General features: G+C 39.1%; 1 protein-coding gene across 5 annotated transcripts in view; it reads right to left on the reverse strand.

Annotated features, from left to right (window-relative positions):
• ZFYVE9 (zinc finger FYVE-type containing 9) overlaps positions 1 to 15,719 on the reverse strand; it is a 59,275-nt gene that overhangs the window by 9,994 nt on the left and 33,562 nt on the right. For all 5 annotated transcript variants that reach the window (XM_032192736.1, XM_032192738.1, XM_032192733.1 and 2 more), the window contains 7 exons: positions 15,511 to 15,680; positions 14,610 to 14,733; positions 12,704 to 12,826; positions 11,358 to 11,513; positions 3,468 to 3,692; positions 906 to 988; positions 67 to 171 (listed from right to left, as the gene is read on the reverse strand). In XM_032192736.1, coding sequence (XP_032048627.1) covers positions 67 to 171; positions 906 to 988; positions 3,468 to 3,692; positions 11,358 to 11,513; positions 12,704 to 12,826; positions 14,610 to 14,733; positions 15,511 to 15,680 — 986 coding nt within the window. The remainder of the gene's footprint in view (positions 1 to 66; positions 172 to 905; positions 989 to 3,467; positions 3,693 to 11,357; positions 11,514 to 12,703; positions 12,827 to 14,609; positions 14,734 to 15,510; positions 15,681 to 15,719) is intronic.

Consider the following 15,719-nt stretch of genomic DNA (forward strand, 5'->3'; position numbering starts at 1 on the left):
CCTTTAGATCTCAGGTCCTCCAACCACAAAGAAACTGTAAATAAATGTATTTCTTTTAAGTGTTACCTCATTGTATCTGTTGCTGGGAATTTTGATGCTGGTTTTTCTGACTTCCATATCAACCACTAAACCTTGGACCACAGGCAGCGTGTACTGGTAATTTCTAAAGTCCTGGTAATTAAAACAAGTTTTTAAAAGTTAGGCATGATGATCGTAATTAACACTGTAGGTTTCATAACTTTCCTAATGACCAACAATTAGCTCATTAAAATAATTATCATCAGTGACTTGGAAAGCAGAGAGGGAGGGAAACATCCCAGCTTGTAACCTACAGAATCAAAGTACACAAATGAAAAACCATCATTGTGCCCGTTAGTCATTTCACCGATTTTCTTTCATCAAAATTAATGTTCTCCAGCCTTGAATACAAGGAAATTTGTTCTCTGTGTTCTGTTACGTTACTGGACAGCATTATTAGTTCTTTTTTTTTCTAGCACTGAGATTAAGTCATGCATCCAAGAGAATTTTCTATACTGAAAATATTAGCAAAGCAGGAAGAGCTGATAAGTTCATTTAGTTGAAGCTCTGTATAGCCAAGAGCTGTGACTGAACACTGTGATGACCTAGCACTTCTGAGGAAGGAAGCAGAGCAACTGTTGCACTTATTTCCAGATCCAAACATTCTCAGGTCACCAGGTTTGGGGTGTTTTGGGAACCTTTTTACAATTCACCTGCTGTCAAAATCAAACTTCCAATACCAGTAACAGCAGGCAATTCACCCAAATGCCCACTACCTCCTCTCATCACCTTTTAAGCATGCCAGCTACTACATGCAACAGGAGTCCAGTTCTCCCCACGTGACCATGCACACCGATGGAATGTACAAGCTGAGTCTCAGCACTTACTGCAAGAAGGTTCATAATCGTATGTCCAGTCTCTCCAAACAAAGGCTTACGAAATCTGACACTAAAAAGTGGGCATGGATAAACTAGGATAAAATAAAACAGAAAAAGTCAAATTCAGCTTTGCATACCGAGATTCTGAAAAAAACAGACTCAAATACAAGCTCCTCACTTGAACGTGGTAAGCAGCAGCAAAAGAAGAGATTGGAAAGAAGGCCAGAGTTAAAAAAGCTAAAGCAAAGAAGAGTGTAACATCACAATGCACCTCACACAGGTCATGGCTCCTTGCCCACCACACTAGAAGCAATAAGAACAAATACATGGAAAGCTAAGTGCCATGCTGCAAGACTGAACCTCATGACCTGAACCCTGATTGCAAAGATGGCTTTTCTGAATGCCTTTTTCAAAATACTTCTTAGAAACATCTTCTCCCTTTTTTATGACCACTCTCCACTATAGCATCCTAAGCCTTTCGGTTCTGTTGCTGGCATGTTACATTCAAGTAATAATATTGAGATTATTTCATGTTCTGTTTTCATAATTTCATACAAGTGTGGCAAATTCTCTACAGGAGTATGTAAAAACAAATTAAAAGGACATTTACAGTATGTCAACAATGCAGAATACCTGCATTCCTTGGCTGACTTGGCCATACCTGTAAAACACCTCTGATGCAATTCCTTGTGTAGCATATGGATCTGGCTACATTACATTATGTTGCAGCAGAAGCCCTAACAGAGCTTGAAACATGACTCACGCAGTAATATGTAACGCCAAGGTCTTCTAAACACGTATTTGAAGGAAGGTTCCTAAACTATGCTCAGGCAACCACCCAGCCCAATTTTCCAAAATGCTGTACATCTTCATAGTTCCGACTGCAGTCAGAAGGGGCTGCAAAAGCTCAGCAATTGGAATTAAATCATCAGGATTTCCATATAGAAATGAACTCCAGCTTCTGCACACTGATGCGGCATCTGGAAAGTATCACAGCTCCTACACACACACTGCAGAGCTGACCAGCTTAGACATGGTGTCCTGATGCACCAAGAGGTGCTGAATTTTCTGTGTCTGCCACCCTGGCTGCGTACAGCAGCTCAGCTCCATCCCAGACATGCTGCATTCCCTGCCTTCGAGCTGTCTGGTTGATCTGCAGATGCTCAGCAGCCATTTTCTGGCTATCTAGCAACCCAGCGTGACTCCTGCAACTCATCTGCTGCACATCCAACAGAATTGGATGGGTGGCAGGAATCTGACAAATTCCACCAGAAAAAAAAGGATGTACCCAAGGACACCAGGGACACAAATGCAGCCCTTAGCTGGAGGGGACTGAAGGAGTGCTCTGCATCACAGGAGAAGTGAATATGCCCAAATCCAACTCACGGCTTGTATAACCCATGCTTCTATAAAAGCAACTCAAAGCCGTCTTCCCATTAAACCCAGAGCAGGCGCTTCTGCCTGTGAATATCAGAACATTTATTTCTGTGCTCAAAAACAGATGTCACAGCCAAAAAACAGATGTCACAACCAAAATATGAGCATCTTTGTTTGTTTTTCTAAATACTGATGGAAATAAATATACTACTTAAAAACCTCACGGATACACACAAAAATGTACACACCTTTAACACTAATGTTTGTTTGGACAAGTTTAATCTACATTCCTCATCCTCAGAAAGGAAGCTTTGAAGATTTCCTTTTTCCCTTCCAATAACATGTGTTTTATGAAAATTCCCAAATGACATTCTCTACACATCACAAGTTACATTTAACAATGAATGTAGGGCATATTCTAAAAATTCCTTTGTTAAATTTATGGAAATATTGATAAGTGCCTGTGAAAAAAACATTAACAACGACGTAGGAATTCCGATTTACAAGATGTGCCAATTAAAGCAGCAAATTTTTGGCCCATCATGGTGGTCAGACTTCCAGTAATCTCTTTGCTCCAGTGATGGACAGTGTCTTTTGAAAAAGATTTTATCATAACTTAATGCTAATTCCATGCTAGCTGCTAAGGTTTTAATTAGCTGAAACACTCTCTCCATCTTAGTTTTTATTATTTGCAACAGAATTTTCCTAACAAATTGCCACATCAGTTGTCCGCACAAGCATATTGTTATTCTCGGAATAATGAGCATGGTTTTACAAACCTAAGAGCAAACACACTTCCATTTCAGCATGGAAAGAACCTAACATCTCAAAGGCTCTCATTTGCCCTAACCACACCAACTAAATCAGACTTGTTCTCCACAGTACCCTGTTTCAGATCACCAAGTGAAAGACAAACAATTACTCAGAACTGGATTTGTCTCCATGAACAGCTCACTCACTGATCAACTCTTACAGCTGTAAAAAAGCTGTAGGTCATATCAAAGACCTCAGGACTGCTGTGCTAGTAGCTGGATGCAATCTGGGTACGAAACACCAGCAACAACAATTTTTACTTGCCCGTTTAAGCTTGCGTGACTTTACTAGGTAGCAATTTAGGGCTGGGCCTTTGTGCTCTAAATCAGAACGGATTCTCCTGCAGAAATAATTGCAGTCAAATGAGCACGTGTTACTTACGTCTGTATTCAGCTCCAAGTCTCAACATTAGCCGAATGGGGAACACTTTAGCCCAGGGCGTCTCCCACTTCTGAATGAGGATGCCAAATAAGTAGGGCGGGGTTGGGAGCACCAGGTCCTGCAGGGACTGATACGTAGCTGCAACGTACAGGAACCCTCCGTGTTCTTTGCTTCCAAGAAAGCTCTGGCTGAAAAAGGAGTGTCCCAGGTTGCCCACAACATTACCTGTGAACAAAAATACTCATTACATCACTAGACTGAGAGCTGTATCAAGAATCTAAAGAGTTTTTCAAGAGAAAAAGAATCATTTAACTCACTTTGCTTCCTGAAGCATTAATGCCTACCACTAACAGAAGAAGCAATGATTTGCTGCAGACAGGAGCTCAGGTCCCCTTTGGGAAAAACTGTGCCATTTGTTATGAAATAACTTGTGTACTAGAGCCATCAGAGCCATGGTTATCACCGCTTGATCCCCCTTTAGTGATAACAGATACTCACTGACTGCTACAGGTAGGAAGTCAGATTTGTAGGAACATGCACAGCTTCTTTTCTGCACCTGCCTGGCTGAGCCGCACCTGCAAGCGTTACCAGGACAGTACGTACAATCACAAACCCACCACCACTCCTTTTTTCTCCTTCTTTCCAGCTGCACACATGTATAAAGCAATACATTCCAAAATATGTACAATGCCTACTCATTTTACAAGGAAAACAGCAGTACCTTGACATACATGTACACGTCTCAGAATGGAGCAATTTATTTATTTTCTAACCGATACATACTTGAAGAGGTAAAGCAGACTGAGAACTGAGGTTGCCATGATTTGACAGCTTCTTCATGGCTGGCAAAAATGGTTCAGTGAATTAATTTCAGTTAAAAAAATAACAGGTGGAGCATGAGGAACGTGCAGGGAAGGAGACATGTCTTGAGCATTTCAGTCATCTGCCTGTGTCAAGTAGTCAAAGAGGTGAAATGGAGGGGATGGTGCATCCCAGGGATGGCCAGGAAAGAGGAAGGGTAGCTCAGGCCAGTACTGCTGCCTGCAGCCTCCCCCTGGCACTACAGAAGCTCACTGAAAACCTGTGTTCAGCACCTCCCAGGCACTCACGAGATTTCCACTGCAGAAGCTGCTGATGACTGAACCAAACTTTCAGACCCAACTGTGATTAAAGGAGGTGTGCGCCTGGTCAAATGATTAATGCCCACTGGTTGTCCTCTCATTTAGTCAAACCACTGGGGTGCCTGCTCAGTCATATTGAAGATCTAGGTCATTTTAAGAACTACACAAAAGAGTATTCGCTTAATTAGTATACTTTATGTAAAATGCAACCGAGACAGACACAGGGGAGAAACACCACTAATTTTTACTCTAATTCTTATTCTTTGATGCCCTTAATTTCCAAAAATGTTTATGCTGGAACAGCTGAATGAATGTGAAAGTTGATTAGATTATTACAGCAGCCAGTGCAGCATTTAACATCAAAGCAAAGGACCACAGTGTAATTCCTTTTATCAAATGACAACGACAGCATGCAAATAATGAGCAGAACAGCCTGCAGACAGAGGGGCTGCTAAGTAGCAGTGTCTGCTCCTTCCTCACCACCTCATAATGGGGCATTTGTATCTGAAGTCAGAAGATACAAAGGAAGGGAAGGCAGAGAAGGAAGCAACGCTGTCCCCCTTCTTCAACATGCACACAAACTAGACACAGTAACTGGAGTTTTTCTCCTTCTTAGACACTGGCATGCCGAGACAAATGACACACAAACACTAGGTCTCAAGTAAAAACATGTCACAGAAATGCAACTATGACATCCTCAGTAATACCAAAGTGATCATTAAGTAAAGCCTTCTCAATTTTTATACTGCAGAACAGCCTAAAAATCATATAAAGGCATTTACAAATGCAGTAAAATAAATTCAGAAGGTGCGGTTTTGGCCAGCAAAGGAAAAATTAGCCAATGAGTCCTTTCAAGACCATCCCTTACATGAATGCCCTGTGAAAGTCCCAAGTCACAGCAACACTCTCAAAGCCAGCCCTGGCATGAAAACAGTACAGCTATTCCTGGGCACCTTGCTGGAGTTGTCTTTGTTGTTGTTGTTGTGCCCACAAGGTGCTGCACAAACAAAGCTCTTCAGTTCTCTGGTAAAGGGCAACAGGCTTCAGCTGTGCAGGCACCCCATGGCATGCTCAGGCTCATTCATCGCTTGCTGCTATTCTGAGAAGTTGACTTTTTAATTTTGCAGATACACAAAAGGCAGAGCTGCCACCATCAATCTGGACCAGGTTCCAGAACTCTTACAGTGGTTACAACTTCCATGATGCTCAGCTGAGCATACCTGGTGTAAAATAGCCATTCATTAACCTAAAGGATTAACATGACTAATAAGAGCTACATCAGACCCTGTGCAAACAGATTTTTGTTGGCCTGTGCTGTGACACTACAGCCTGCTTGGTGAATACATTGCTAATGCTGGTGAGTGCAACCCAATGCTTCAATTCGTGTTCAAGAAAAAGATTTTCTCTGATCTAAAATAGCTGTTGGCACCTTTCTATCTCAACTCCACTCATTTGCTTTAGCAGTTCCCACCTACCCTCAATAATCTCCTCTTCATTTATATTTCCTTTTTTCCCTTCCCATCTGTTCTTAGCCAAACAGAAGCTACAGGCCTGATAGTAAAATTAGTTGGTGAGGTTCTTGGTTCCAACGACATGGTCATAATGTATTAAGTGCATGAAATGCTAAATGAATTAATACTGGACCCTTTTCTGAATTATTTTTTGCATGAAAGAGGCCAGGCAGAGGGAAGCCATAGAGCCCCATCCGTGAGGCGAGGTGCTGCCCACTGGAATGACAAAGCAAGCAGACATTTCCACTTGTGACTGATGCCAAGTGCTGCAGCAGAAGGGGACGACTACTTATTTTTTCCGTTTCAGGAGATGGAACTTCAAGACTCACATGCTTGGGCTGCCTTAACAAGAAGCTTTTCAGCTAAGAGAAATATGAAAAATCCCCTCAGTGGAACCTACACCGAGCTGTTCAGCACCTTGCCCCCACAAGCCACAGCAGTACGGGGTATTCCTACAGACACAAGCAGCCTGCAGTATGAGCTCTGATACGTTACCACTATTAAAGGGCCAACTACGGGGATGATGCAGTTGTGCTGCAAGTCATTATTGATAAGACCATGCAGCCTGCTTTGCAGAGAGCATGGGAACAACCAAGGGAGTGTTCTCCCAAACACCTCTCTAGCACCCTTTTCAAGCAGCAAATGCAAGTCAAAAAGCTGGGCTTCTCCCACAAAATATTTCTGACCTGCCCAGGGTTTGACAGTCTTTCCTGTCATGTCTTTGAAGGTGGTTCTAGGTCCCACCAGTAAGTTACTAAATACTCATATTTGTCAGTAAATTCCCATTCACTTTTTATTTATGTGGATGCAAAGTACTTAAAGCTATCATAATGCTACCTTAAATAAAGGACAGCTATTAGCAACTTGATGAGGTCAAACCCCGCCCACTGCACTGTTACACATTCGAAGCACAGAACTCTATTTCAGAAGCCTGTAGAGAAAGTGTAGCCGTCAGAAGAACCATCAAAAAAAAGCTATCATTCTCAAAGCCATGTAATTTCATTTACAAAATATCACAACTTCCTTTCTAAAGTAACTCAGAGTGAACAGAAGGGTGCCTTTCCTTACAGTATGTTCCAGCCCCTGACACCAGCCAATTCATATTATTTAGGAAGTGTATAAGTGCATCATAAGCGTGTATGATGCAGCTAAAGCAACTCTGCAGGAGGTCCGTATTTATTCTCTTTCTCAGTTATACTAGGTTACCCTGGACCTTAAATCTTAAGCACATCTACAAAATCCTTTAAAAAAACAAACACACTTGCATCCACTGATGTGACTGTCTCCGGTAATGATCCATAGTGTGTTGTGAATTCTTCACTTAGGTGTCTTCCTCTGATGAACAAAGCTCTTTGCTTATCAGTTTGGCAATCCCTTCTGGGCTCAAATAAAATAGTTTATACCAGGAAAGGTGAAGGATAAAAAAAATACTCCTGTGTTTGTTTACTGCCTTCAGTACACAATGAAGCCATTTCAGTGCTTTTACCAAAACCAGATGCAGTTAAATTCCTGATACATGCTCCATGCCACTCAGTTAATCCCAGGTCAAAAAGCTGGTACTAGCATCCAGTCTCAGGGAATGCATATATATGTTGCTTGGAAGAGAGGAAGCTGCATCTGCCTGGCCTCATTCCACTGCCACCAGTAACAACCAAGACCTGCCAAGTACCAAACACCATGCCAACATCCTGAAAGTTCAGACATCCTAGGCCTGCAGCCGGAAATGCAAGGATCAATCACCTGGGATCAATCTTGCCAGATGGATTTTCTTCAAGAGCAAATGAGCACATAGCCTTTAGGAAAGCAGCACAAACCCAGTCCCTACCACACAAATGTCCACAAAGAGACATAGAGGAGACAACTGTGGATGTAACTTAATCACACAACACATCTGTAGTAGATGCCATTATTGAGAAAAAAAAACATGAAACTCAACATTCAAACTTCTGACCAGACTCAGTATCTTTGCATTGAAACACATCAGCAACTAATTTGGAATTGCCTTACTCATATTAACAACAACATAATGCTTCACTTACTATCATTGTGAGCAGCAGTTACACCAGCATCCAAAACTTCCTCAGACGAGACTGTGGCAGTCTTCCAAACAATCACTCTCCTCCCTTATATGTTTGATTTTGTACCCATCTTTCCATATCACACTTGCAGGGGTGTGTTATTCACTCAGTTCACCTGTTCTCTGTTCAGAATATCTACATGTATGTGGACTTCTCCATAGCTCTCACCTGTTTTAGCTACCAGCTTAATAAAACCAGGCTGGGTAAAACATATCCAAAGCTGTGATTGGGGTAGAACACCCCCAGAACCATGGGGATCACAGAGCCATTTCAAGCTGCTGCCATACTTGCGCTTTTCCTACAGAAGTAACAGTAGCATTTATTGTATTCCACCAGAGCTGATGTACTAAAGCGTATCTGGCAGCTCTGTATTAACACATCCAACTGCTTCAAAGTACCCATTCACAGGGACAGAAGTTCTCATTTTTCCATTCACTAGACCTCCTGCCAGGCTTATAGCCAACAGACAAGGATAATCATGGGATTACTACCACAACAGTACAACTACTACAACTACAACAGAAATCATTAGCTTTCAATTTCGAAACAAGAAAGGGAACACAGCAGGGAGCTCGATGATGGAGGTGCCAAAGTAAAAACAGAACAAGAGAAACAACAGCAGTTAATACTTGCCTTAATTAACAACTTTACAATTTATTATACCTCACATACATACAATCTATAGTAAAAAATGCCATTTTTCCTTCAAAAGCTCTCAGTTGTTTTACAATTAGGAAGCCTTAACACTAGACTACAGCTTGAGGTTGAGCACTTCCCCTAAGAAGACAACTGATGAAGGTTCAGAGTGGTTTTGCACCCGACTGACATCTTATCCACACTGAAACTGGAAACGAAACTGAAGGGCAAACTGCAAACATTAAGCATCCAGACCAAATGTTTCAGCTGGCGGCTCGGAGGCCTGAGCTCTGCTGCTGCTACCTGCACATGCCAGAATCGCGTTCTGCAAATGGCTGAGTGCACAGAGGACAGGACTTGGTCTCCAGAAACAAAATAGACTCTGAGGAGAGAAGTATCTGGGGAGGGGCATGAGTACACACAAGTTTGTGCTTCCAGGTTTGAATGCAGAATTCAAAATTCAGCAGGAAAAGCTAGTAAATAAGTGTGACTTGTGAAAAAAAAAGGAATCACTACGGATATGGACTTTACTTAAATAAACAAGGGGAGGGAACGCTATAAATTTTGGTTCTAAACAAAAGCAGCAGCAAAACCAAAACTTTTCCAAAACAGAATCAATATCACTGTATGCAAGTCTTGTTACCATTCCAATAAAAAATACTGTATGTCTTTTTATTTTATGATGGTTTTTAAATAAACATTTACTACAGGACATAAGTAAGAAACATCAGAATTTACTTCAGTGTCCTCATGGCAAAATAAATTTAAACCAATATATAATGAAGAATGAGACTGTGAGGCAGTTTCAAATAGTTCCTAATTTCTAGTGGGATTCTCATTTGCTCTAAATGTCTAAACTCTAAACTAACATCTAAACTCAAGGAGAGATGCAATACCTCTGAAATGAACAAACTTGGAAACACGGATGCGTCTGTAACAGTACCTAAACTGCTAACAGCTTCCATGGGATTACAACCACCAAACTGAAACCCTACAGCACCATATCCTGTCTCTCTGGCTGAATGACACTGAAAATGGCTAGAGCTGCAAATACGCTCATATATACTTCTCTCTCTCAAACACACATGACTTGGGGGAAAAAAAAAAAGAAAAAAAGAGGAGGAAAAGAGGATGCATATTGAGATTGTGCATTACACAATGCTGCAGGAATTTATTGACATGCATTGATCTATGAAAGTTTCAGTGCTGTTTGGTATTACACACACCTTGAGCTGCTATACAGTATCTATTTGTACTGCATGTCTGAAACACAAAACAGAGCAAACACTATCAAAACAACATTACACTTAAGCAGTGAAGTTTGGCTTCTGATTAAAAATCGTACAATAGCAAGCAGCTCTTTGCACAACTGCAATTGTAAGATATCAAATTACTATCATGAGAGCACTAAAAAAAAGAATTCCAAATACATTATGGAGAAGATATAAATTATGTATTTCTGTAGTGTAATTATACAGAACACCATTGCAATATACACACCTAGCTGCATTTATATCTGTGTATACATATGTGTTTTCATATATAAATATATATATACACACACAAAAACAGAGCATTTTGTACCTCTCTCTGAGTAACACCATAATTAGAAAGTAAAGCATTGTAAATGAAGTGAGGTTTGGAAGGTTATTTGTTTCCCGTGTATTTGAAATCCATTATGATGAGATAATAGTACATTCCAAACCTGGCAACCTCTCTGGACAAGAAGACCTTTGTTTTATCAAGATATTTTAGGAGACAAAGATCTTTTTTCATTATTTCAGTTAAGAATTGGATTCAGTCACTGCAAAGGCATTTCAAATGACATGCAGAACCCTTTAAAATGCTATTTTCAGTACATAACCCTAACGCAATGCAATTTAACCTCTGGGAAACTAGTTTTAATTTCTTATCACTGGAACGAAATGCTTGTTTTTTTCTTAACTTGCAATAGTTTTTGAACTCTAAGGTCTAACAATAGTTAAAAGTGGAAGCCCATTTACTCCTCAAATATGAAACTTGCGAAAGGTTACATAATACAATCTTGTAATTCAGATACTAAAATTCAAAATTCAGGGATAATTTCTGCAATGCCTTACAACTCATTCCAGGCAAACACACACATACAAAAATCTGTACTACTTTACAATATGAATAGTATCTCCATAGTGTGGCAATAAACACACACTATAGGAATCAAACTTCTAAGCTACTTGGTTTGGGGGCATTTAACATTCTGTCCACAGTGATGCTCAAAATATTCTTTCTTATCTTTGAAAAAAGCTATCCAGACTTAGCTTTCTTAAGAAAAATTATTAGAAGCAATGCAATTACTGTTTCCAGGAGCTCTTCTAAGCATCCTACTACACTTATTGCTAAACAAAGTAGAGAAATATGTTAAGGTATGTGTTATCTCTATTCAATTTCTTAGGCAAAGACCTGGCGGAAATGCCAGGGCAGACAATAAGTAAAGGCTGCTGAATACAAAATTGCCACAGGGAGAGTCTTCCTTTTGAAATCATTTTTAATAGATAGCTTTCCTACCTGCTAAGGCATCCCGATAAAGTTGCACAAAATGGTTAAAGATATCCTTGGGCAAACATTTCTCATCAGGCAAACACTGCAAGAGAATGACTATCTCTGACTGCCCCACCGCGTGCATTCCTTTTGTAGTGAAACACCAGCACTTTCTGTTCACATCTGCAGAAAGGAAAATTGTATCAGAACAGAAAATCAGAATTTCACAAAAATATGCCTAAATTCACTACAAAAAGACAGTTCAATAATCAGTTTTACAGCGTATTTGGTTGTGATATCTGTCACATGGACACATTTAGATTCTAAATCTGGCATGCAGGCATATCCAAACCAAAAGCAGCTCAATAATTCCCAGTTGGCAGCTAGGGAACAGCCAGAGCATTACAACTCCCAGTCAGATTTTGGGATTAACTCCACAGAGCAGACTTTTAACAGTTTCTGTATCCAAATTAAAGGGCGGGATTTAAACGGGAATGAAGGAACCTGAGAAAAGGCGAGGCTGTTGGCTGTGCATATGGTGACCCTGACAGCTACACAAATTTCAGACAGTGACATCTTTCTCATGAGGTGGATCGCCCAATCACTGTGTTCTTCTTCACATGGATGTTAATGATGACACATGCTCTAGGCTTCAAAATTTGTTTGTTGAGGATACTATGTTATCAGAATAAAGTCTTTCATCTAAATATATATATGTAAATGTACTGCTATTTAACAAGATGCTGAAAGGTTTATAAACAACATGTTAGTTTATCATATGAACTTTTCACAGAACCGAATCATTTTTCTCAAAAATTGACCTTTTGAGTTGTTCACATCTTTCTATGTAACAGAGATCAACTGAGGTACTAACACAAGAAGCCATCTATATGCCTCTTCGTTGTTCCTCCTTCTTTCAGCACATGGACACACACACATGCGCCTGTACAGTATAGAAAAGGATATGAGATGTGCAGTAGCACAGAACTTGCATATTACTATGGGATCCTACATACTCTTCCCAAGATGGGTTGACGGTGAAATGAGTTAAGCAACCAAGGGAAAAATAAGTGATGTAATATTCTGCCCTACCAAGTTGGACAGGAGATGCCTGTCTACAAAACTGATTGGCGGCTCTAGTTTATATTTGCTAAACAAAACTATATGTATCAATGTCAAAGCACTGGAAATAAAAATATAATTTAATTTAATATGGCTAAGTACAAAGTTTTCAGTCCATGCACACTTTCTTAGACTATACTACCAAATAAAAATGCTGCTTTTCCTAGTAATAATATATACAAAATTTCCCCTCATATCCCAAGGCTTATTTAATTAAAAAATAAAAAATAAAAAAAATAAAACCAACTTACAATTTACAATTTTTACCATAGACAGCAAATTAGCATTTAAAACAAATACAAGAGGGTCAGGGCCACCATCCTCCAGTTGCTGCATGACAGAGATCTGAGAAGGCCTCTCTTCTACTGCATAGTCTATAAAAGAACAGGTAAACACATAGTAAAGTCCTCAACTTAGTTATACAGTACTCGGTATTATAATCAGTTAGCCCAGATACTGATGCTTTTTCCTTTTGACATTTAAAAAAAACCTTTAAGTATTGCTGATTTGATTGTTTCCTAAGCTGGTATTTCCAAACTTCAATAGCATTTATATGCATAACACCTGTACATCCCTCAGAAAAGTACAGCTTGTTTTATAAATCAAATTTTTTTTTAGTATCAACTGGAGGAGAAAATGGAAATCAAATTGAGAAATGTGTCATGATGTCAACTGAAATCTCCAGATGACAAAGAAGTTGGCAATTGCTATTTATGTCACAGTAAAGCACAGGACCACCAGTCCTGCACTACAAACACAACATATGGGCTATCCCAATGTCACAGAACTTAACATTTTCAGTGCATTAGCTAATGGGAAGATAACAAAGGGACGGTAACAAACTCTATATAAAAGTGTTTTTCAGAGATCATAGAAGGTCTAAATGTGGTGTAAAATGGATTCCAGCACGAACATTTGAAGATGTCTATAGTTCCCCTCTATGATTAGATCCATAAGACTACTAAATTAAAATTTGTCATCCATGTGATTATAATCTATTCTGCATTTAAGATTTAACAAAAAACAGTTACAAAGATAAAAACAGGTTTTGATAAAATTATATTACCTTTCCAGTTCGAATTATCTAGAAAGAAAGGTAATTTTGCTTTCTAATGTTTAAGTGTTTTTGGAATGTTTTTAAATAGAATTAAAATATTGGAAGTAAAACACCGCAAAGAATAGAACCATAGAAAAATCAAGAAAATCCAGTATGTGACAGCATATGAAAAAAAATCAACTTAGCATACAAAATGTGATTTACATGAGGTTACCTATATAAAAGCTAAAAGTATAGTGTAGTTTCACTCCTCCTTTTTGTGGAGGAGAACGAATAATCAGGCACCCACATGAACAGCTAACACAGGATGGAACAGATTTGTTTTGAAATGAAATGCTGCTTGCATTTTGGTTTTGACAATATCCTACAGTAAAAGGTTGCTTCCGGCTTAACATTAGAAATGCTCTGTACCAGCAAAATATTTAAAAGGAATATCTATATATAAATAATGTATGCATACATATATATATATATAAAAAGATGAAAAAATAAATTAACACCAGGAACATATTAAAGAACATTACAAATTAGACTGGAGAGCAATTGCCTGATGAACAAATATATACTTTTTTTAACCTTTTGAAAATTAGTTTTTCTTTTTCAGAATCCTCCACTACTTGGATACTCTGGAAGGCTATATCACAATTACTGCATGCTTCACTGCAGACCAAGATGTGAGATAGTGCTGTTGCATTCAGTGCTCTGGGATGCCTCAGACAGAACAGATATTCCAAGAGAGTTTCAGAGAAGGGAAGCATGAATATTCAGAAGGCTAATTAAAATGTATCTCTGTATGAAACATTCCCTACAGTTCGATTAGTGAAGAAATTAGCCCATATTACTGGACTGAAGTTAATTTTCCTTTTGCTTTGTATTTTACTTCTTACAGTAATTTCATTGCAACATGAGATTCTTCCTCATTGCTAATAAGGATCAAGAGTGCAAATGAGTGTCATGACATTTAGTCACAAGTACTTGCTGTGAATTTCTTCAAATATTCAGCATATTGCCATTGTCTTATTTTTAAAATAAATGTAGTAACTATTGGGTTAATTGCAACTGGTTAGTATAAAAGCTAGCTATCAACTTATCTTCCTTACCTCCTTTTACTCCAGTGGAGATGAGAATTGGAGGAAGACCATCTTCAGGAATTAGATTCATTGCACTGCCAACAGGACTGCCAACCTGAGTTATACTTCCCGAGAATACAGAAGCATTATCAGTCTACAAGAAGCAAACAATAACAAAAGACAACATTACAAATGCAATAATGATAAACATTTAAGAGCTCACTGACTAGATTACTAGACGTAGGTGAAGGACTTCTGTGTCTGCCAGAGAACCAGAAGCATCAAGTAATCTGGCTCTTTAAAAATAGATGATAATGATGATGATTCCTGTGTGCAAACTATTACTACAATGCCTGCTTAGACAGAGACTGTATGTCCTTTCTCTAGCACCACACATTCCCTTTTCCTTACTATATGTACATGTAAATGTACATTTTAACTTGGTGAAGCCTCAATGCCACTCACACAGGGTATGATGTATTTCATACCACTAAGATTGCACCTACATTTTCATGCGTAAATCATTTTATGAGAAGTCTCAGGCAAAGTATGTTTCCGTTTCATGCTATGACAATCTTCTGTTTGAAACTCCCTACTGACCATGACTCTGCTTTTTTAAAGACCTGAGTTACACAAATGTGCTTTATACACAAGGCTGTACAGCCAAAAACTTGGAATCCACCTAGCACACAGACTTCAAACATTGCTTAGCACTCTGTCTCATAATAGTTCATTTCAGTCCAAAATTATTTGGCTGTTTCAGCACTATGTAAATGTCAAAATAGGTGAGGACACTTGCTGTACAACACATGAAGTCAAGCCTCAACAGATTTCCCACATCAGTCCTCCTGAAATCACAGAAGCTGATATAATATTCATGACCAAAACAGGCATGGTATTTTGAGCAGTGAATAGCATAATGTCTCCTTACTTCTGCTGATAAAGTGTTATTGGTCACAGGCTTTGTTGGATCATGTGATACTGCTAAAGTTCCTGTAGAAGTTGTCCCAGCTACTGTCAATTTTGCTGCATCAGCAACCTCTCCATTGGGTAATATCCCATCAGCAAACCAAACACGCCTTTGTTCTCTAGGTTGAGCCACTAGAGAGAAAAAAAAATAGTATTTAACATCTCACAGCA

The sequence above is a fragment of the Aythya fuligula genome, chromosome 8, assembly GCF_009819795.1.
Source record: "Aythya fuligula isolate bAytFul2 chromosome 8, bAytFul2.pri, whole genome shotgun sequence".
NCBI lineage: Eukaryota > Metazoa > Chordata > Aves > Anseriformes > Anatidae > Aythya > Aythya fuligula.